At 32.0% G+C, this 23,850-nt stretch overlaps 1 protein-coding gene across 10 annotated transcripts in view; it reads right to left on the bottom strand.

The window, feature by feature from the left end:
* Window positions 1–223: 223 nt before the first annotated feature.
* Window positions 224–23,850, bottom strand: part of LOC107453191 (uncharacterized) — a 32,762-nt gene continuing 9,135 nt past the window's right edge. For 2 of the 10 annotated variants that reach the window (XM_043051317.3, XM_071185914.2), the window contains exons 5-17: window positions 20,277–20,384; window positions 17,834–17,941; window positions 16,582–16,695; window positions 14,340–14,447; window positions 13,941–14,054; window positions 12,782–12,889; window positions 12,364–12,399; window positions 4,902–4,979; window positions 3,308–3,415; window positions 2,891–3,004; window positions 2,383–2,490; window positions 1,942–2,055; window positions 224–520 (exon numbers count right to left, since the gene is read on the bottom strand). In XM_043051317.3, coding sequence (XP_042907251.2) covers window positions 297–520; window positions 1,942–2,055; window positions 2,383–2,490; window positions 2,891–3,004; window positions 3,308–3,415; window positions 4,902–4,979; window positions 12,364–12,399; window positions 12,782–12,889; window positions 13,941–14,054; window positions 14,340–14,447; window positions 16,582–16,695; window positions 17,834–17,941; window positions 20,277–20,384 — 1,442 coding nt within the window. In that variant the 3' untranslated portion in view covers window positions 224–296. The remainder of the gene's footprint in view (window positions 521–1,941; window positions 2,056–2,382; window positions 2,491–2,890; window positions 3,005–3,307; window positions 3,416–4,901; window positions 4,980–12,363; window positions 12,400–12,781; window positions 12,890–13,940; window positions 14,055–14,339; window positions 14,448–16,581; window positions 16,696–17,833; window positions 17,942–20,276; window positions 20,385–23,850) is intronic. The other 8 variants (XM_071185913.2, XM_043051320.3, XM_043051318.3 and 5 more) reach the window with 8 other exon arrangements.

Genomic DNA, 23,850 nt, shown 5'->3' with positions numbered 1-23,850 from the left:
AATTAAATTCCAGTTGAAGTGTTTAATTAAATTTCAATTGATGTTACGAAAACAAGTTGCAAATTATATTCCAGTTAATATGTTGAATTAAATTTAAATTCACAATCAAAATTATGTTACAAAAACAGGTTGCAAATTATATTCCTGTTGAAGTGATGAATTAAATTTAAATTCATGTTCAAAACGATGTTACGAAAACAGGTTGCAAAATGATACAAATAACTGAATTTATCAAATGAATTATTTTTATTATGGGGAGTTTGGTTTATTGAAGTTCCTCTGTCAAGTTAGAAACATCAGTCAGAATTTTCTGCAGTGCTTTCACTGAAATCATTTGTGAAATTAAGGAAATTATCGGATGTTGGGATTACTGTTGAAGTATAATTGAGAGGTCCACGAGTGTAATCATAATCACTTGTGATGTTAAAAGTTTCAGAAAAGGTTGTGTTGAGATCTTCTGTGACGATTTTTTCAGTTGAAAGAGTAATAGCATCCGTTGAAGAATATTCAGGAATCACTTCTGAAATGATGAAGAAGTATACTAAATTTCAATGCAGTATAAAACATTATATTTTTAAATGTAAAAGGAAAGCATATTATTCGAAATGCTAACTACAGACACAAATTTTTAAAAATTAAATTAATCTTGAAACTATTTTTACAACTTTGTTTTTTTTTTTTTTTAACTATTTTAAATGGGAAAAAATCTATATTGTAATGAAAGTGAATTTAAGAAGTATATATATACAATTATTTTAATTTTTTTATTCTTATCTAATCTAATTATTTTAATTAAAAACAAGAGAACCGTGGTTGCTCAGGAAATAGAGCGTTCGCCTTCCAATGAGATGAACCGGTTTCGAATCCCGAACCCAGCTCGCACCGACCTCAGTGCTGACGTAAAATACTCTCAGTTGTAAACGAATGATGGGTTAGAGTCGCCTTGCCGGTCAGACTGACCGTGGGAGGTTTTCCTCTCAATGTAACGCAAATGCGGGTTATTCCATCAAAAATTCCTCCACGATTGCAAAGATGATTGTTTAATTTATTATTTATTTATTTGTTACAAGAAAAACTAGGTGAACTCTTTTAAGATGTCTTAAACACAGAATTAAAGCCTGTTGTAAAATAATCGGGTAAAGAAACTCAGTCCGATAGATCGGGTACCCGTTACATCTCTCATTGAAAAGAAATTTTGAGAAAAAGGAGAGAAGAGTCATATTTCTCCAAATGAAAATATTTTTGTTAATTTTTACATCAAACTGTTCCACGGAATTGTTTCCAAATAGTTACGTTATTAAGTTCAGGTAATTTATTAGCACATTACGCAGAAGCAGCAAATTGTTAGCCAATTTGCTTGAAAATCTTGTTTTTTTTTTCTTCAAAAAATTAAGTTCTTCTGAACTATTTGAAAATGTGGCTTTTCATTATATTGCCCAAATCATCTCTGCCAATCAAAAAAACTTCTACGTGTGATTCCTAAAATATTCATAATATTGGATATAATTTTAAATTTTTCAGAGGTATCAATGTTTGAACTACCATGAGTTACCAACATTATCATTCTAAAACTTGAAAGGATGTTATATTTTAAATAAAGTGAAACCTAAGGATTCAATATTTTGATTAGCTTTATATTCACTTATGAGGGAATTTGATAACCTCTTTCTAACTTAACTACGACCATTGTCATGTACTAGAAACTCCGACGGGAATATTTAAAGGAATTTGGAAATTTGCTCTTCTGCTAGTAGAATTTCCCTTTTGAAACTTGTCTACTTATTAGAGTGTTTTTTTTTACGGATAAATGATAGTCTAAAATGTATAATAATATTTTTTCTTTCTTATCTTACCACATTTTCAAATCCATAAAAAGCATCAGGGGGAAACTTTTCAGTTTAAATCATATTAAAATGGATAAAAAGTACTTCATATATTTACCTATTTCACAAAATTTTCCTTCATATGGGTGACGGCATAAGCATTGGGCACCATTTTTACTGTTTATGCATTTTCCGCCATTTCTACAAGAAATATTTCTACATAAATCTGTATCTGAAAAGAAAATGCCCAACGTTATAGTTTTAACATTATTATGTTAATATTATAACAATTAACATTAAACCTTAATCCATGGAACTATGAACGACGAAGAAAAACAAAGATTGCTTTTGTTTCATTTAATTTAATTAATTTATTTATTATAAGAAAAACTAGATAAACTCTTTAAGATGTCATACTGAACATATAAGCATGGTTTCACATAAACGATCAAAGTATTCTTTTTTTTTTGCCGCTTATTTAAAACTAATAAGAGCAGAGGAAATTCTAGTATTTTGTTAACATCTTATTTGCTTACTTAAAACGAGGTTATATATTTACCTATTTCACAAAACCTTCCCTCATATGGGAAATTGCATAAACATTGAGCTCCATTTCCACCGGCAACGCATTTTCCGCCATTTCTACAAGAAATATTCGCACATGGATCTGAAAAGAAAGCATTGAAGCATTTATAATCCTTACATTATAACAATGAACTTTTAGCCTTTTTTCGGAGGAACCATAACATATTCATATTTTCGACTGAAAAGAGGAAACTTGATAATTGCACATTTTCTTTTCTTTTATGTTATTATTTTTAGAGGGAAAAATAGGTAAACTCTTTATCACATTAGGCATAATTTATCTTCTGTAGATTTTTTAAATATTCAATAGAGTGAAATTCATAGGACATTGAGTTAAAAAAAAGAGAATAGTGATATTTTTCGTATATATAATATTTTTTCTTTCTTATTTTACCACATTTTCAAATCCATAAAAAGCATCAGGGGGGAACTTTTCAGTTTAAATAATATTAGAATAGATGAAAATAACTTCATATATTTACCTATTTCACAAAATTTTCCCTCGTATGGGTGACGACATAAACATTGAACTCCGTTTTTAATGTTTATACATTTTCCGCCATTTCTACAAGAAATATTTCTACATAAATCTGTATCTGAAAAAAAAAATGTTCAACATTAGTGCTTAACACTATTATGTTAATACTATGACAATGAATATTAGACCTTATTCCAAGGAACCATAATATATTCCCAAATAACACGAAAAAAATGCCTTTATTTTTCGAAGAAGAAAAACTTTTAGATGACATAATGAACATAAAAACATGCATCGCATAAATGATCAAGCGATTGTTTTTCTTTTGTTGTCGTTTATTTAAAAACAATACGAGCAAAGGAAATTCAATTATTTTGTTAAAATCTTAATTCCTTATAAAAACGAGGTTATATATTTTTACCTATTTCACAAAACCTTCCTTCGTATGGAAAACGGCATAAACAGTGAGCTCCATTTCCACCGGCAACGCATTTTCCGCCATTTCTACAAGAAATATTTGCACATGGATCTGAAAAGAAAGCATTGGAGCATTTATAATTTTCAAAATCCTTACGCTATAACAATGAATATTTAACCTTTTCTTTTTCTCCAAGAAATCAGGACATTTTCATATTTACGACGGAAAGGAGAAAAACTTGTTAAATGCATTTTTATTTCTTTTTTAGAGGATAAAATAGGTAAACTCTTTTTTTACTTTAGACATAATTTATCTTAATTAGGTTTTTAAATAATCAATAGAGTGAAATTCATAGATCCACAAGATAGAAAAGAGAGTTAGAGTCGTATACATTAAACCGTTCCTCAGAATCGCTTTCAGGTAGTTAAATTATAAGTTTGAAGAATTTATTTTTACTAGATAGCAGTTGTATATGGATAAACAGCTAACTTTCTAACTTGAAAATCATGTTGTTTCTTAAAAAAATTAAATATTTCTGAATTAATTGAAAATGTGACTTTTCATTCTATTGCTCAATCCTTTATATTATTAAAAAAAAGCCTCTTCGTATGTTTCATAAGAGATTCACATTATCAGTAATAATTTTGATATTTTCCCTCGATTCGATGATTAAACTACCATGGTCGAAGGATTAAATAATTCTTTTAGCTTCATAAACCCTTAAAACCTTTGTTTGTTGACAACCCTTCCAAACTTTTTGAAGAATACTGCAACCACTGTCATATAACAGGGTTTCCTTTGGTCTTAATAAATTTAAAATAGGTTTGTAAAATTGCTTTTCTGCTAGCAGGAATTTTCTCTTCAAAATTGACGCTTTTAGAACATAGTTTTCTTATCGTTGTATTTTCTTTACGGATTAACATAAAGTGGTGATCGAAAACATATAAACAACTAGTTTTTGTTAAAGTTTTTTAACTACTTTTTCACACCCATAAATGCAGATGAAACTCCACATTCATGAAAAAACCCTATTGTTTCAATTAAAACGAGGGATCCGTGGTGGCTCAGGGGATAGATCTCTCCATGTAACGCAAAAGCTGGTTAGTTCCTTGAAAAAGTCCTCCACGATTTGCAAATTACTCCCAATACTCGATCTAGGAGTTCTTTTAACTTCTGGATGGGGATAGAATTACAAGGCTACGGCTTTGAACTTTAATTATCGTATATCCAAAAATTAGGTCGGCTGTTCAACGACAGTTATAAAATAAAGTAAAAAATTAAAATGACGTAAAATATCCTCAGTGGTAGACAGACGGATCACGCGTTAGAGACCTCTTGCCACCAGGCTAGCCTTGGGAGATTTTCGTGGCTTTTATCTCATTTAACGCAATTGTGGGTTAGTTCCTTAAAAAAGTCCTCCACGAAGGCAAATTTCTCCCAATACTCTGATCCAAGAATTCTCTTGTCTTTTGGATTTGGTTCAAAATTACGAGGCTACGGCTTCGAACTTTAGTAGTCGTAAACCAAAAAATTGGGTCAGCTGTTCAACGACGATTATAAAATGAAACAAAAATTAAAACGAGGTTCATATATTTACCTATGTCACAAAGTTTTCCCTCATATGGAAAACGGCATAAGCATTGAGGACCATTTTTATTGTTTATGCACTTGCCGCAGAGCCGTTTTTATGTTCATAGGGGCCCTGGGCCTGTCATTATCTGGGGGCCCTTTATGAGTAAATTTAGAGAAAAAAATTTTATTTTGAATAATTTTTTAATTTTTTTTTATTTTAGGAGTAAAAAACATATAAATTAATTATAAAAACTTATATACATTATTTTTATCGAAAATTTAAGGTAACAATACTTTTCGCGCTTTTTGAGAGGCGAATCTTCTATCACTTCATCAAAATCAATTTCCTGTAAGACATACAGTTTGCTTTGCAGCTCAAAATCTGTAAGACTTAGAAACATCAAATTATGAAGGTGTGCAGAAAATATGCTAGGAGTTAGAAAGAATACAAGAAAATACAGTTTGATTATTAGTTTTTTTTTTTATAATCGTTGAAAAACTGACTCAATTTTGAGCCAATGTTTAACTACGTAGCCTTGAAATTTTAAAACCAATCCAGAAGACAAGGAAACTCCTGGATCATTTCGCAGTGGTATTGGCTGAATTCGAACTTCCATTCTCACGAGCAGGAGTCCATAGCCCTACCAACCAAGCTATCGTGGCCAAGTTATTAGTTTATTTTGTAACAGCCCAATCAATTTCGAGTTTACGACTACTAATGTTCAGCTCCGTAGCCTTGTAATTTTGAACCCAATCCATCATACAGCAGAACTCCAGGATAAAGTATTGGAAGAAATTTTTGCCTTCATGGAGGACGTTATGATGGAACTAACCCGCATTTACGGTGCATAGAGAGGAAGAACACGAGTGCCTTCCACGGTTAGCCTGACGGTAAAGGGACTCTAACCCATGATCCGTCTATAACAGAGAATATTTCACGTCAGCACTGTGGTCGGTAGAAGTTGGGTGTGAAATTCATATCGACCAGCCATCACTGGGATTCAAACTCGGTGCACCTCATTCAGAGGAGAATGCTCTATTCCTTGAGTCCATCTTCATTGAGTAATAACTCTGCAGCAGGTGCCAATTTTCTAATTTTATTAATTGGTACGAATTTTATTGATTTGCCGAAATTTAGTCATCTTCAAAATATAAATGGTAATCCAATCGTAATTTTTGTAGAAAAAAAATTGGAAATAAACTGTTCTTATCCATCTGTTCTTAACTTCCTATTCTGCAATAAATGCAGAAGCAACCACGAGGGTTAATGAGCAAAATGAACAGGGAGCGGAGCCTTCTAGTTTTTTAAATAATTGTTAAATTATTAGTTTTTAGCATGCATACTTAAAAAAAAAAATAAGAAAAACATTTTTCAGTATTAATAAATTGTAATTAAAGACTGTCATCAGATGGAATAGAACCCACGATCTCACAGTTTTGTGTTAGATTTCATAACCATCAGCCCCAAATATACACACCTGCCTTGCGGAAATTTTTTTAATAATTTTTTTTTTAAATTTAATAAATTAAGTCATTTGAATACTTGACATTCTGGAAAAATGCTTTCCAAATTACAATTTTTAGCGTTTATAACAAGTATCTTCAGTTCATTTAGAAGTGAACCATAATTCGGCTTATCTTATTCATTTTCAGCTTATGTATATGCACCAAAAATAAATTCAAAACTAGACTAGATATAACACAAGGACTGCAAATTTAACTGTCGGATATAAAACCTTATTTAAGATTGTTAATGATAAAAAGATGAAAAATCTACATTCCTCTAATTAAATATTTTAAAAATAGTCTGCTTTTTGGGTTATAATGTTAATTACCTTAATCGTAATGTCGGGGTTCCGCCGATAGAAGACGTATCAATGAAACACACTAAAGCTTTATATCAGTTAGCAATTAGTTTTAGAATTACAATTATAGAATAATTATTTTTATTATAGAATGAAAGGTTTTAAAAGACAAATATTTGTTAATGTTTAATCAAAGAAAAAACATAACCCATATTGAAATCTAACGAATTGCCCCTGATAAATTTTGTGACTAAAAAACCTGATTGATTTCCGGATTTTAGAAACACCTTCTAGTTTTACTATTCAATCAAATTGGTTTCGATGTCTTTCATCCCACCTATCTCATTAGTGATTCAGCATATTTTGATATCATTTTTGTTTCGTTCTTACTTAATATTAATTTGTTTGTGACAATTATTTTTTAAACACATTTTTGCGAGAAGCTTAAAAATATAATATTGAGGGTATTAACTGAAATATTATTATTATTATTATTAGTATTTTTTTTTTTTTTTTTTTTGTATGCTTCTTTTACTTATATATCATCCACACGGACAAGTAATTGTCTGCTCTAAATACTGTGATAATGTAAAATGAGATAGCCAAACAAAACGTATGGAGTTATTTAAATTCATGTTCAAAAGTATTAATTGTTTTTTTTGAATTGACAATTTCAGTCATCTTTTAGGTATTTAAAACTGCAGCATATCGCATGAAAGTATTAAATATATTACACAATAAAGTAAAATAAAAGAGAATTCTGATCCTTAGGAACAGATATTAAATAGTCTCATCATCGAATGATGGAGCACAATTACCTTTTAAACAAATAAAAAAAAATTTTACTTTTTAAACTAAAAATTTGCTTATTTTTAAATAATTTATTAATACTCAAATTGTTGAAAAGATGATATGATAACGAAGCTTTTTATTTTATTCAGGCATTTCCTTCCTTCCTTCCTTCCTCAATAGCACGACAGCCCCGGGTGGGCCCTGGCCTTCTCAATCAACTTCCTCCAGGCCTGTCTCTGCCTGGCAGTTGTCTTCCAGTTTGAGACTTTTAAGACTGAAAAGTCTCTTTCCACGCAGTCGGCCCATCTCAGCTTTGGTCGACCTCTGGGCCTTGATCCGATGGGCTGAGCCGAAAAGATTATGTTTGTCGGACGCTCTCTGTTCATCCGAATGATGTGACCAGCCCATTTAATTCTTTGAATTTTTACGTACTTGACAACTTCAGGCTCTCTAAGGGCCCGATAGAGTTGTGAGTTTGAACGTCTGTACCAAGTACCATCAACTTGTTTGCCCCCAAAAATGGATCTTAGGATCCGACGTTCGAAGATTCCCAAGGAATTCTCATCTTTCTGTGTTGTTGTCCATGTTTCTGAGGCATATGTTAGGATAGGTCTGATCAAGCATTTATAAATTAACAGTTTAGTATCTCTTTTTAGTAGGTTTGAGTTTAAATATTTTTTTAATCCATAGAAACATTTACTTGCACTATTGATTCTTCTTTGTATTTCGGGTGCGATATTGCCATTAACGTTGACTTCAGAACCAAGATAAACAAAACTGTTTACTTTTTCAAACTTGTATTCACCAATTTGCAAGTGAGTTGTAGAATCAGTTATTTTGGTGCATTGCATATACTTGGTTTTCTCCTGGTTAATAGTGAGATGCATTTTTTCTGCCTCTTTTTCCATGGATAGAAAGGCTTGCTTTAAGTCAGATTGTGTTCGAGCTATGATGTCAATGTCATCGGCAAAAGCGAAAATTTGGACAGACTTATGAAAGATATGTCCTCTGGTATTGATTCCTGAATCTCTGATAATTTTTTCTAATGCCAAATTGAAGAGTAGGCATGCCAAAGCATCGCCTTGCCTTACACCATTTTTTACCTCCATTGGTTCCGAGAAGTCATTTTGGATTTTAACTTTCTGCATGGTCTTACACAGTGTAAGTGTGGTGAGTCGTACAAGCTTGTCCGGGATATTGAATTCTCGCATAGCTTCAATGAGTCGCTTCCGGTTTACACTGTCGTAAGCAGTTTTGAAATCCACAAATAGGTGGTGGGTACCAATTCCAAATTCCCTGGTCTTTTCCAGAATCTGTCTTATGCAAAATATTTGGTCAGTTGTAGACCTGCCCCTCCTAAAGCCGCACTGGTATTCACCAATGATGTTTTCTACATAGGGGCTAAGTCTGTTAAATAGAATTTTTGAAAAGACTTTATATGCAGTGCAGAGCATGCTGATACCCCGGTAGTTTGAACATTCAAGAATGTCTCCTTTTTTGTGTATAAGACAAACAGTGCTGTGTTTCCATTCTTCCGGGAGTATCTCTTTTTCCCATACTGATGTTAGAATATTATGTATGGCCTTTAACCCATCTGGTCCTGAGTTTTTTAAGAATTCTGGTGATATCAAATCTGGGCCAGGAGCCTTGTTGTTCTTAAGTTTTTGAACTGCTTCTTCAACCTCAATCATTGAAAGAGGTGCTATACACTCTTGGTTAACGTTTGGTGAACAGGACTCTGTCTGAACGCACTCTACATTAAGTAGGTTGTCGAAGTGTTCATTCCACCTATTGAGAATGTCTGTTTTATCGCTTAAAATATCTCCATCTTTATTTCTGCAAAGGTTAGTTCTAGGTTTGAACTCTTGACGACCAAAGTTAATGCCACGAAAGAAAGCTCTGCTCTCATTAGACCCTCGGAGATGTTCGACATCCTTAAAGAGGTCTTCGTGAAAAAACTTTTTCTTCAACCTATGAACTTTCTTTTCTTCTCTTCTTGCAGTTTTGTATTTCTCTACTGATGCTCTTGAGTGTTTTTTACTGAGCATCATATTATATGCATCGTTTTTTCTTTGGGTCGCGTTGCGACATTCTGTATCAAACCAATCCTTTTTCTCAGCTCTTTTTATTTTGCTTATTACATTATCACATGTGTCCAATAGGGCTTCTTTGAAAGAAGTCCACTTTCCATCTATGCAATCAATATTTTCGATTGCTTTCTCATCAAGCTTCATAGTTAGTTGTGACTGAAAGTCATCCCTGACTCTAGGGGTCTTTAATTGTTCGCAGTCAAATTTCTCAAGACGTTTCCCATGACATTTACGTGCATTAGATAGTTTGGCCTTGATCCTGCTCATTACCATGTAATGGTCTGAGTCAAAGTTGGCCCCACGATAGGTTCTAATATCTTGTATGTCCGTCATATGTCTGGAGTCTATCAATATATGGTCGATCTGGTTGGAGGTATCTCCATCTGGTGATCTCCAGGTCGTTTGGTGAATTCTCTTGTGTTGGAAAAAGGTGCTGGATATGACCATGCTATGTTCTGCAGCGAAGTGAATGAGCCTCTGTCCATTGTCATTTGTTGTTTCGTGCAGGCTGTATTTTCCAATAGTGGGCCTGTGCTCAGCTTCCTTTCCAATTTTAGCATTTAAGTCACCCAAAATAATTTTGATGTCGTTTTGTGGACAGGAGTTATATAGAGAATGCAGGTTCTCATAGAAAAGTTCTTTCTCGTCTTCATCCTTGTCTTCAGTAGGTGCGTGGGCATTTATAAGACTGTAATTAAAGAATTTTCCTCTTAGCCTAATTTTACATAACCTTGGAGACTTTGGCACGAAATCCACGACAAGATGACGAATGTGTTTGCCCACAACAAAACCCGTTCCAAAAAAATGCCTCTTCTTATCACAGCTATAGAAGATTGTGTGATTTCTCTTCTCGATTATTCCATCGTTAAGCCACCTCATCTCTTGCAGAGCCATTACATCAGCTCTGTAATTATCCAGCTGTTCCGTTAAGAGTTGCAGCCCTTTGCTTTTATACAAAGAGCGAATGTTCCAAGTTCCGATTCTCAGTTCCATGTAAGATTTGCCAGGTCGTCTTCTAAATTTCGGTCCGGATTCATTGACTTGAGACTTCGCAACAAGATTTTTTTACAGGGTAGAGTTGTTAGCCCTACGCCCAACCCCCAACCTGGAGGACCAGGGTGTTCCTCTTTGTCTGGTGTCTCCCCTCCGACCTGTCCGGCTTGGGTGACCCTGCCAGTAGCTAAGCTACCGCCGGCATAGCTCTCGGGATCGACAACACACACAAACCACACCACCACGATAAGGTGGGAACACCGACGGGCGGATTCAGGCATTTATTTATATATTTTTTCATTTATTTTTATTTTATTAAATTAAATGCACACGTTTAAAATAAAAACAAAGCTGTCAAAATTTCATATATAGTTTCGATTTACAATTTTAAGAAATTGTTTCGACCTTGATTTGGAAATTTAAAAGTCTTATTAATTAAAAATTTGAGAAGCTTTATTAACTTTAGACACATAATAACAACAAAAATCAGGGAGTTAAAAATAGAAACGAATATGATCAATAAACAATAAAATCATAAGCAAACTAAATAAATTAATTTTGTGTACGAAATATAATATTACAAATTAAACATATTTCATATTTAGGGGAAACGTGGAAAATTTGGTCATACTGGAGTTTTAAAAAGTTATTTTCTCGTGTTTAAACATTTGTTTAGTTGATGATCATTTGATTTCAATGCTCGATTAAACAAAATCCTATGTCGTTTCTGTCTATTAGCAGTAAGTAAATTAAAATAAAATTACATTTGTTATCTCAATTTCATCCAGAACAAAACAAATCAAGAGTTTTGGCAGACAGGCCAGTCAAAGAGGGAATTGAATATTGGCCGGCCATTTAAATAAATAAACAAAAAAATCACAACGTATATATAAAAAACTGCGCAAACCTTTCATGTTTTCCCTAACCACAACCAAAATTGATATAATAAAAACACTTGCTTACCTCCAACGTGAAGGATTTATGTCTTATTAATATCCAATTCCAATTCCGATTAATTTGAAAAATAGCAAAATAAAATCAACTACAAAAGTTAAGCAAATAAAACTATTGGGCTAGTTGAAATATTTAAGATGATTAAAAAAAATGCTTTTATAAAAAATTAAAAAAAAATATATACATTTTCTATGAAAGAAAATTTAGAATTGAACGAGGCCCAATTTAAAGGCACTATGGAAATCTCAAGACAGAGTGACCCAATGGAATTCTAAGAAGACTCTCCCCCTATTTACAGTCCAAGAAATTTTTCTTCCTAGAAATTTATGAGCAGAAATCAGACAAAGGGGTGTTTCTGTGGATATCTGATATTTTCGAAGTTAGGAAAAAAGAGCCCCGAGGCAATATAAAGAAGCTAAAGACATTTTCCCACAGTGTAAGGTGAGAAGGCTATTTGACAACTCTGTGGGTGGTAGCTACGAAAGTGGGGATATTTTCATTAGTGGAAAGAGCTTTTTATTGCTCTTTTAGTTAGAAAAGTGAAGAGTAACAATTTTATATTTGTAAACACTGCGATTAGATTTTGAAAAGAATCCAACAGTGTAAGAAAGAAAAAAATATGTATATTATGGGCTTCAGAGGGCCTCAGCTCTGAATAAAACTTTAAAAAAAAAGAAGAAAAAAGTGGGGTTTGGGGGCCCTCTTAAGTTATAAATAATAATTGAGTTAGAATTTTAAAAAAACAAAACAATTAATGCAATGAGATTTTAGACTTTTGGGGGCCCCATTAGAACTCGGGGCCCTGGGCCGGGGCCCACTTGGCCCATCCTTAAAAACGGCTCTGACTTGCCGCCATTTTTACAAGAAATATTTCTACATAGATCTGTATCTGAAAAGACGAAAAAAATAACATTTGTGTATTGATTAATTTAAAAATCTATATTATATTATTGCAATCAACAGTAAGCCCTATTCCAAGAACCATAGACTTAAAGAAATAAGCCTTACTCAATACTTTTTTTTCTCTTTTTCTTTAAAAGATAAAAAATTTAGTACGTTTTAAGACACCATTTTAACGCTTTTGCGTTTGACTTTTCTTATCGATATATTTTCCTTCCAGAATAATATATAAAACTGGTCTGAGAAGTATTTATGAGATAAAGGTCAACTTTTTCTTTGTCACCACCTGTTTAAAACCAATACGAGCAGATAGGATTCTAGTATTCAGTTAAAACCTTATTAGTTTAATAAAAACGAAGTTATGTATTTACCTATTTCACAAAACCTTCCCTCATAAGGGAAACGGCATAAACATTGAGCTCCTTTACTATAGACAACGCACTTTCCGCCATTTCTGCAAGAAATATTTGCACACGGATCTGAAAAGATGACATTGGAATATTTATTATGTTCAAAATGTTTTATACAATAACAATGATTATTAATGATTATTCCTAACCCCATAACATAAAAATATTTAAGGCAGAAAAAGGAAATGCTTGCTGGAGACATTTTTTTAAGGGAAAGAAAAAATTATAAACTCTTTATTATATTAAATATAATTTTGCTTTAATAGTTTTTTCAATGATCGATAAAATGATATTTAAAGCACGTTGAGGCAAAAGGGAGCGAAGATCTTTTCTATCCAAAAAAAATATTTTTTGGTTTTTGCATCCAACTGTTCCTCAGTGTTGCGTTTCTCATTAATTTCCAGAATATTTTTCTTATTACTAGATAGCTGCTCTATATGCAGAAACAGCTATTCGTTTAACTTGAAAATCAGTTTTTTTTTTCAAAAATTTTTTTTTTCCGAATTATTTGCAAATGTGCATTTTTATTATGCTGCCTAATCTTTTATTTTAATAAAAAAGAGCCACCTCGAGCCCTTTTTAAACGATTCATAACATCACTTACAATTTTAATACTTCCCGGAAATTCAATGATTTACCAACACATTGTACCACAGTTTACCATCGCTGGCTTTCTGAAACTAGAAATGATGTCATATTTAAAATTACATGAAATCTAAAGGTTAAAGATTTGTATTTACTTAAAACCTTTGCTTGTGGGTTTAAAGGAAATCGGCTACCTCTTGTTAACACTACGACAACTTTCACATCAGGCAGAGTTAACCACTGATCTAAATAAATAAACTTTGAAAAGATTTGTAAATTTGCTTTTCTGATAGTAGGAATTTCCTATTCAAAATGGCCACTTCAACGTTATTTTCTTTTTTTTTTTTTTTGGTCAATGTTTTTAGATCGATGTATTTTCTTTTTACATTAATTTAAATGATGATCACAAGTATATAAACGAAAATGTTTTTTTGTTTTTTGTTACATATTTGTTTAAACCCATGTATGCATAAGAAAATTCCAGTATTCATTTAAATTCTTAGTATTTCAATTAAAACGAGGTTCGTATATTTACCTATTTCACATAATTTTCCTTCATAGGGGAAAGGGCATAAACATTGAGCACCATTTATACTGTTTATGCACTTTCCGCCATTTCTGCACGAAACATTTCTACATAGATCTGTATCTGAAAAAAAAAAACATTTGTGTATTCTTAATTTTTGAAATATTGAACATTATATCAATGATCATTGAACTTTATTCCAAGGAACAGTAAAATATTCATATATGAGACGGAAAGAAGTAAATCTTGCTTATTTTTGTTTTGTTTTTTTTGTTTGAAAAAAGAAAGTAAACACTTTCAGATGCCATTCTTTTGCTACCGCTTTTTTTTAAACCGATAAGAGCAGCGAGAAATCAAGTGTTCTGTTAAAACTTTATTTATTTCAATAAAACGAGGTTATATATTTACCTATTTCACAAAATTTTCCCTCATATGGGAAACGGCAAAAACATTGAGCTCCATTGCCACCGACAACGCACTTTCCGCCATTTCTACAAGAAATATTTGCACATGGATCTGAAAAGATAACATTGAAACACTTTTTATTTTTAAAATGTTTTACATTATAACAAAACATTAACTTAAGTCCAAGAACCCATAATATATTCTTATTTACGGAGGAAAGAACAAAATTTTGCTTAATGGATTTTATTTATTTATTTACTTGAAAGGAAAAAAAAATAGGTAAACTTTTTATTATATTAGACATTTTTTAGATTAAATACTTTTATTAATATTCAATAGGTCAATATTTACAAAAAGCGTTGAGACAAAAACAAAAGAAGAGTTGTTTTTATCCAAAGGGATTATAATTCGATTTTTAAAATCATACTGTTCCGAAGTATTTAGGTGCGTTATAATTTCCGGAATTTTTTTTCCTTCTGGATCATAGAACAGCAGAAACAGATAATTGCCTAACTTGAAAATCTGTTTGTTTTTAACAAAATAAAGATTTTGCCGAAAATTTTTTAAATATGACTCTTTATTATACTGCCAAATTCAATAAAAAAAAAGTGCTTCTTTTTATCCTTCGTAAAAGATTTATAATACTAGTAATAATTTGAACATATTAGAGGATTTAACTACCAAGGTTTAACAACAATGGTGTTCTTAAACTAAACTTAATGTTACGTTTTTAAAGAAAGAGAATATTAAAAAAGAAATATTTTATTAGCTTTATGTACTACCGTTTTTGTTTGTCTTAAAGAAAATTGGCAATACATTTTAAATATTTTATAGATCGGTACGACAGCTGTTATCTATGCTGGAGTTAGTAGGGGAGAGGGGGGCACTTGTGAACAGTTGGCACATGTGAACATGGTATGTTTTACCAATATGATTTGAAATAAAAAATCTTGAAAAATTTTCAATTGATGGTAGTACTAGACCTACCCCTCTGCGAAACTTTCAGAACAATGAGACATTTTGTTGTTCTATTCTGACAATTTCTTTGTATCAGCTGGTGTTGTATATATTATAATCATTAGCTTCTTCAAGTGAAAGCATAGTATAAATCAACTAATAAACTAAAATTAACTATTGCAGACCATTATATGAACATTCAGGTAAGTTTATGACAATTTTTTTCCCTTTTTTTTTTACTCAATTAAAAATTCTTTATTTTTCAAATAAGGTTTAAGAAGGATGATGGGGCACTTGTGAACAAATCATCTGGGGCAGATGTGAACAGTTCACATGTGCCCCTACATAGTATTAAGATTATTATCCTCATGATATTATAAGTTTAAAAAATATGTATGCATTTAAAATTATTATTATTTAATTTTCCATAATTAATTTATAAATTTTTTCTTTAAAATTTTTTTATTTATTAATTGGTTGATCGCGCATTACGCCTCTGATACACCTGAGAAAGATAGAATTGCTAAACTACAGATGAAAAGATAGAAAAATGGAAAAAAAAAAGCATGAAGGAGTATCAGAGAGGAAAGAAAAAGGCCCATTACAACTCCAGAGGAACATGAAGTTGCGAAAAACCCTACAGTGAAAAAATTATTGTACAGCTGAAAAATTATTTTCTTATTGACAGTACTGCTGTACAGTTTAAATTTACATAGTAAGCTACAACCCCTTCAGTATAATACGTATCTATATCTGTCATATTAAAGATTTTTTTCCTTAAAATATGATGATTGCTTTGAGCTTTTAATCTTGTTCATATGTGCCCCCAATAGGGGCACATGTGAACAATTGAAGTCATTTATTTTAAATATCATAAAGCAAAGAAATATTTTATTCAAAAATCTCAAAAAATTCCATGAGACAAAGAAAAGACTATTTAAACATATGAACTTCTTTACTGTGAGAAATTTATGATATTTTTTGAAAAATGAAGAAATAAAAAAATTTGTTCACATGTGCCCCCCTCTGCCCTATATTTGCCTTTTTGTTTGTAGAAATTTCCCTTTTAAAAATCGCACTTGAGGGAATTTTAATCAGATTTTTTCTTAGCTGTGTATTTTCTTTACATATAAACATATAGTTGAAGTCTGAAATATCAGGTATATGATTAGATATTTTCTCCTTTTTTTTGTCACCAGATTTTTAAGCCAATAAAAAACAAAAAAAGAACACTCTTATATTCAGTTTAAATTATATAAGTTTGTATAACAGAAGTTCATGTATTTACCTATTTCACAAAGTTTGCCCTCATAAGGGAAGCGGCATAAACATTGAGCACCATTTATACTATTTATGCACCTTCCGCCATTTCTACAAGAAATATTTCTACAAAGATCTGTATCTAAAATAAATAAAAATTGTGAATTCATTATTTTAAAATGATTAAAATTATAACAATGAGCATTCAATCTTATTTCGAGGTTCCATGACATATTCATAAAAAAAAGGCGAAAGACGAAAATTTTGAAAACAATAGTTAGGTACACTCTTTAAGATTCCATTTAAAGGTTTTTAGTGGGAGGTTTCATATCGATATATTGCTTTATTATTATTTATTTTTTAATTTTACTGTATTTACTTGGGGACACACCTCATCCTAACTTAATGCTTTACGTTAAAAATATTGCGTTTTGTAATTCGATCTAGTTTAATTTTAATAAATTAACCAGTTATTGGTTTTAGAACAGTTACTTTTGGTTTTGATTGTAACCAAGTTTCTTAAATTTAAACTCGTGTTTGGATTTGAACCAAGCTACATAATGCTTAAATTTTAACTAAGTCCTATAAACTTAAATTTAGTATTAGGAGCGGTATAGTCAAATCATGGCACTTGCGCCAAAAAAATTATAACACTCACTCATGGGGCCGTGGGAACTCAGGGGATAGAGCGTTCACCTTCCAATGAGGTGAACCGGGTTCGAATCCCAGCGACGTTTGGTCGATTCGAATCCCGAACCCGGCTCGCACTGACCACAGTGATGACGTAAAATATCCTCAGTATTAGATGAATCATGGGTTAGAGTCGACTTGAAGTCAGACTAACCGTGGGAGGTTATCGTGATTTTCCTCGCCTTGTAACGCAAATGCGATGTTAGTTCCATCACCAGAACACGTTCTCCACGAAGACAAATGTCTCCCAGTACTTGATCTAGGAGCTCCTTTGTCTTCTGGATTGGGTTAAAAATTACAAGGCTGAGGAGTTGTACATTGGTAGTCGTAAACCCAAAATTGGGTCACCTGTTTAACGACGGTTATAAAGTAAAATAAAAGTCTCACTCTTACTGTTTTTTTTTTTTTTTTTTTTTTCACAGTTTATCATATAAAGAGATGACTTGAAGTATATAATTGACAAGATATTGTTTTCTTTTTTTTTATTGTTCCTTCAGGTTTAAAATCAATAAAAGCAGAGAAGAGAAATTTAGTATTCAGTTAAAACTTTAAGCTTTAACACTTTAATTGAAAGGAGGTTATATATTTACCTATTTCACAAAACCTTCCCTCATATGGAAAACGGCAAAAACATTGAGCTCCATTGCCACTGACAACGCACTTTCCGCCATTTCTGCAAGAAATATTTGCACACGGATCTGAAAAGATGATATTAGAACATTTAATATCTTCAAAATGTTTTAAATTTTAACAATGAACATTATTATACCCTATTCCAAGGAATCGTAAAATATTCATGTGTATGACGAAAAGAATAAAGGCTTGATTAGTGCTTTTTTTTTTTTTTTTTTTTTGAAGAAAAAAAAATAGGTAAACTCTTTAATATAATATACATTATTTAGCATAAATACTTTCTTCAATATTCAATAGGTAAATATTTAAAGAACGTCGAGACAATAGGTAGAAAAGAGAGAGCCAAAAAATGACAAGGGAATATGCCTAAAAGAAGTATTGTTTGATTTTTATTGCAAATTGTTCCTTATTGTACTCTCTAGTTTGTTAGATAAGTTATACCTTTCCTAATTTTTTTTTACTAGATAACAGCACAATACGCAGAAACTGCTTACAGTTTATTTTAAAAAATCATGTTTTTTTATGCAAAGTTAAATTTGAAAATGTAGCTTTTCATTGTAGTGCCCTTATTCCTACGTTCGAAAGAAAAACCTCGTATACTTCGTATAAGATTCATAATGTCAGTAATTGTTTTAATATTTTCTAAGGAATAGGCCATTTAGTTACCAAATTTTAACAACACTGGCGTGTTTAACCTAAAATTGCTGCTATTTTTAAAGCAAAGTGGAACATAATAGTTTTATATTCACATAAAACCTTTGTTTGTTGATTTGCCAAAAAAAAAAAAATGCAATAATTTTTTTTTTTAAATTTTTTTTTGAAACTTTTTGAAGGAATTTCCTTTTTAAAAGTGCCACTTTGACTTCTTTAGCTCAAAGTCTTCTTATCCAGTGGTCTCCATAAACCGAGCTGCAGATCGTTGCCGGTCCATGGATTGATTGGTACCGGTCTGCACAAGGAACAATAAAATTATTTCCATTTTTTTTCCTGTCGTGTCTTGGGTTTATACGACTTTCCATAAACGAGAATTTAATCTGGAGTTGAGGGACAACAGCTAAAGCTACCCCCAATACCGCTCGTGAAATTGTATTTTATTTTGAAGGAATGTTTAAATAAAGTTTAATTTTTGTGGTTGTCGTCGGCCATTAAGGCAAGGGGGGGGGGCGATTGTTCTTGTTTTCCAGTGGCGCCATCTATTGCCGAGAATTTGAATTCCGCCAACCCGTACTTAACGCCCGTTTATCAGGCAGGTCACGATCCATGCATTCATCCGTAGATAGTAACCAGAGAACGATCAATCTTCAATTCAGTACTCCTAAAGGTACAGTTTGTTATAGGAACATGAAGGACTTTGTAACCCGACAGATTTAACGTACACCAGTCGCCATTCACTTCTTCGATCTGCTTGATTCGAACTCCCGTTCTCATGAACGTGAGTCCAGCGCCTTGCCAATCAGGCTACCCCGGACTCATTTCAATTTACTTAAAATTATTAAATACAGTAGAGTCCCGATTATCCGAGCCAAGGTTATCCGAGTTTCCGCTTTAACCGAGCTATCAAATATTTCAAGGATTTTTTTTGTTCTAGTTTACTTTTTAAAAAAACCGCTGAAAAATAAATCTGAATTTATCTTCCAAACACTCAGAAAAACAAAAGCCAACAACTTGGTCTGATGAAATTATCGTTAATATCGTCAATAATGATAATGATTCTAGCGAAGATGATGAAGACAGTGATTATTAAAATCAACATATAAAAATCTCTCATACAGATGGACTAAAAGCTATCGAATGTACTATTGAATATATAGAACAACAAAAAGAGGCGACACCAGCCTTCCTGTTATCCCTAAAAAAGGCGAAACATTACTACAGAAAAGCGCCAAAGTTACGTAGAACGAAAAACGATTAAGGACTTTTTTTAAGTAAAAACTATTTAATTCTCGTAAAGTAAGCTTTTTAAATGTTTTTAAGTAAGCTTTTTAATTATAATATGAATTGTACGTGGTATACTCGTATACATTTTGTATTTCTTAAATATATTACATTTATACCTTCTCTTTTTCTTTCCGTTTTTATACTCTTCGCTTTAACCGAGTTTTTCAGTTATCCGAGTTTGTTGCGGTCCCCATTAACTCGGATAATCGGGACTCTACTGTAAAAGCAATAAACGTAATTGGCCTCGGTAATGTTATAAAGCGTTTACCGGTCCGCGACGGTAAAAAGGTTTAGGAGCACTGATATATTTTAGTTACAGATAAACATAAATTGATCGTCTCAAATATATGAGCGTTGAGATTTTTTTTTCTTTCACAACATTTTTGAGCCCAGAAAGAGCTGAGGGAATTATATTCAATTTAAAACATATTAGCTCCAACAGCAAGGGTTTCATATATTTACCTATTTCACAAAATTTTCCCTCATATGGAAAACGGCATAAACATTGAGCTCCATTCGTACTGACTATGCACCTTCCACCATTTCTACAAGAAATATTTCTACATAGATCTGGAAAAATCACATTTGAATGTTCATTATTTCAAAATGTTTCACATTATAACGTTAAATCTTAAACCCTATTCGAAGTAACCGCAACGCATTTATTTACGAGACTTAACTATTGCACTGTTCTTTTTTTTTTTTTTTTTTTTTTTTGCAAGAAATTTGAAATAAAATTAGATTATCTCTTCCTGCATTAGACATTGTTTAGCTTCAATACTTTTTTTCAGTGTTCAATAAGTTATCATTTTATGAACTTAGAGAAAATAAAGTTCAGTTATTTAAAAAATCTCATTTTCCAAAGTGTGATTTTTTTTTTTTTTTTTGATTCTTAACGCCAAACAGTGCCTTAGTTTTGTGCCCAGGTAGGTGCATTATACTACGGTGAAATTAAAAAAAGACAACGCAAATTCTTCATGATTGATTCTGGAAAAATGGCTCAACAAGTGTTTTCCTTCTATAGCTAATGCTACGAAAGCTAAAATAGAATTTCAAAAAATTAATAAAAGAATAAATATTTTCGAAAAAATATTTTTTGCGGTTTGTAGCTTACCGTACGAAGAGGGCAAACATATAAAAATCTCAATTTTGAATTTTTTGTCGCTTGCGTTGATTACGCTGTATAAGTTTTTGGAATTCGTTCTAGATAACGGTAAAATACGCTAAGAGAGAGTGAATCGCTTAACATCGAAGTCATGATATTTGTAACAATAAATTTTTCCTGAACAAAATTATAAAGTGACTTTTTATTATGACCACACCCTTTATTTCAATAAAAAAGGTTTACTTCTTTTCTACGTAAAACAACAATAACATTAGCAATAATATTAATATTTTCTGAGGACTTGATGATTTAATGTCCAATGCAATTTAGCTAATGCTACTATTTTGAAACTAGAAATTATTTAATTTTAAAAATTTAATGACTGCTTTTATGATTTTAAAATTTAATTATTTAATGACTAATTTAATAAGGAATTTAATGACTTTAAAATATAATGGTTAACAATTAAAATCTAAAACCATCTATTTTTTAGCCTTGTCAGATCCCACCAGGACTGGTACTGAGTAACCAGAACAACAATTCTTAGTCTTAAACATTTAAAGAATTAGTTTTGACGTAAATCAGTCCTTTTTTTATTTTATCGGATGCTGCTAGTACTGGTATATACAAGGGCTTGATGGAAACACTCCTACACTCATTCAATATTTTAGCAGCAAATGTTTCTACATCTCAAAACTGTTAATGCAATATGAAAGACCATGCTTGAAATATTAAAGATGGTGTCACATTAAATTATATGGATAGACAGAAATAAGGAGGGAAAGTTGTTTAATTTATTTTTTAGCATTAATACCATTAATTTTAAAATCCTGTAATAGGATTGTGATGTTACTAAAAGAATGTTTTTAAAATTATAGTGGGATTAGTAAGAGAAAAGATCTCTTAAGTTCCTTGGTTAGTGCAAATTTTGCATGGGTAAAAAGGACGTCATTTCTAAAAGTTGAGCATGATCTTTTAACACGTTCACGCCGGGAAAAGTGAAAATACTGGTTCGGGAAAAGAGAAAATATCGGTAGATGAACTATTTCAATATTAGATAATATTCGGGAGGAGTTAATCTATTCTCAACAATAACAATTCACTGTAAGGAAATTTATCACGGTGAAGAAGCAATTCAATATAAAAATTGCATGCGTTAAAAACAATTGGTAGTTATGGATTTTTATTATTCCCGGAAAAAAACTAAAAAATGAAATTTATTTGTTACCATTTTTTACTGCGGTGCGCCGCCAAGATGAGAAAATCTCGCGTGACCCACCGGTGGGTCACCCCGGCGTGAACGTGTTAAATTGAGCCTACATTTTTGCCTAGAAAAAGTCTTCAAAAACATTTTTAAAGGCAAGATTATTTACTTTATTATACAAGTGTTTTCATATTCCTGTTTGTTGATAAACATGTAAAAAAAAAGGTAATTATGTCCTAGAAAATTATATTTTGAAGGAAAAAAGTTCTGAATAATTTTAACAGGCTTTTCATTTTATTTCTCTAACACTTAAATTTATATAAAATTCAAAAAAAGTTGATTTTAATCCTTTGTTTTACTCAAGATTATATTTCTTGAGCACAAGTTCGCCCCTTCAAAACAAATCAGAAGAGTCTGTCATATATGCATTCTCTAGCTAGTTTTTCAATTTAAGGGAAAATTTTTTTTGTAAGCAATTTACATGACAGCCATTTTGAATTTTTAAAAAAAAAATTTTTTTTTAGATTTAAAGTGGTAATAAAATTTAAGTTTTTTTTTTAAATTATTGTCTTGAAGAAATCAGCACAAAATAATTTTTATTACCACTTTATAAAAATCACTGAAGTTTATGCACTTGAACTCTCTAGCATAATATAAAAATATATTCCTGTCAATATCTGTGATTTAGTTATCAATTCTTCACTACTTAGTTCGTCCCGCAGTGGACTGATCGTTAAGACACGGTTCCCAGCACATCACCGAAGTCAAGCATCACTGGCTGCGGTCACTGTGCGGGTGGGTGACCACTTGGATCAATCTGCGTAGGGACCAAGGGTGTGCGGTATTGGTCCTCGTTAAACTGTTCTACCGTAAAGTGCTCGACTTCGCGTGCAGGTCGTCAGGCTACCGAGGAGGGGGTGTCATCCCCTCTGCAGAGGATCAAAATTGTGTTGGCATGTCAATCCCAGACCGTCGTCAATAGCCCATTGTGCAGCTCTAGTGCGACGTAAAAGAACTACAACAATCACTACTAAGTTCAAAATAAATATTACTTCGCCGTAGTCGCATTTTGAACTAATACTTAAATATATATATTTAATAGGGATATAATCTTTAAATAAAATTGTCCCACAATGGAGCATCGTAAGGCACGGCTCGCTGAAGCTCACCAAAGTCAAGCATCATTGGCAGTGATCAGTGAGCGGACGGGTCATGGATGAAAGCCCTTATATAGCAAGACGGAAAAGAGAAAAACCTGGTACGTAAAACATTTCATTCCAGCATTTTTTTCGAAAAAATTAAATATCTGTAACTATCAAGATTTCTTTTATAATTCTGGCATATATATAAAACTGCTTCTTTTCCAAGATAAAGTAGATATTGTTGAAAAATTTAGAAAAAGAATAAGTAAACTCCTCCCCAAAACTAGCTATAACTGAAATGGTTTTACTACCAGCCTTTCCTCTTTTCCGTCTCGCTTTCACCCCTGGGACGGGTGAGCACTTTGATCAGCCTGCGAAGGGACCGTGGGTGTACGATATCCGTCAGCGTTAAATTGCTCTAAAGTGTTCGATGGTTGTCGTATTACCAAAGCGTGGAAACCGTCTCCTCTGCGGAGATTCAAAATCTGTGACAGGGATCTTGTCCGAAATGTTTCCCCAGATCGTCACCAATATCCTACAGCGCATATCTAGTGTGACGTAAATAAAATATTTTATTACTATAGT

This window comes from Parasteatoda tepidariorum, chromosome 5 (genome assembly GCF_982258835.1).
Source record: "Parasteatoda tepidariorum strain Cologne lab strain chromosome 5, Ptep-v5.0, whole genome shotgun sequence".
Lineage (NCBI taxonomy): Eukaryota > Metazoa > Arthropoda > Arachnida > Araneae > Theridiidae > Parasteatoda > Parasteatoda tepidariorum.
Note: the sequence above shows the minus strand (reverse complement) of the source record. Positions and strands in the feature narration are given on the sequence as shown.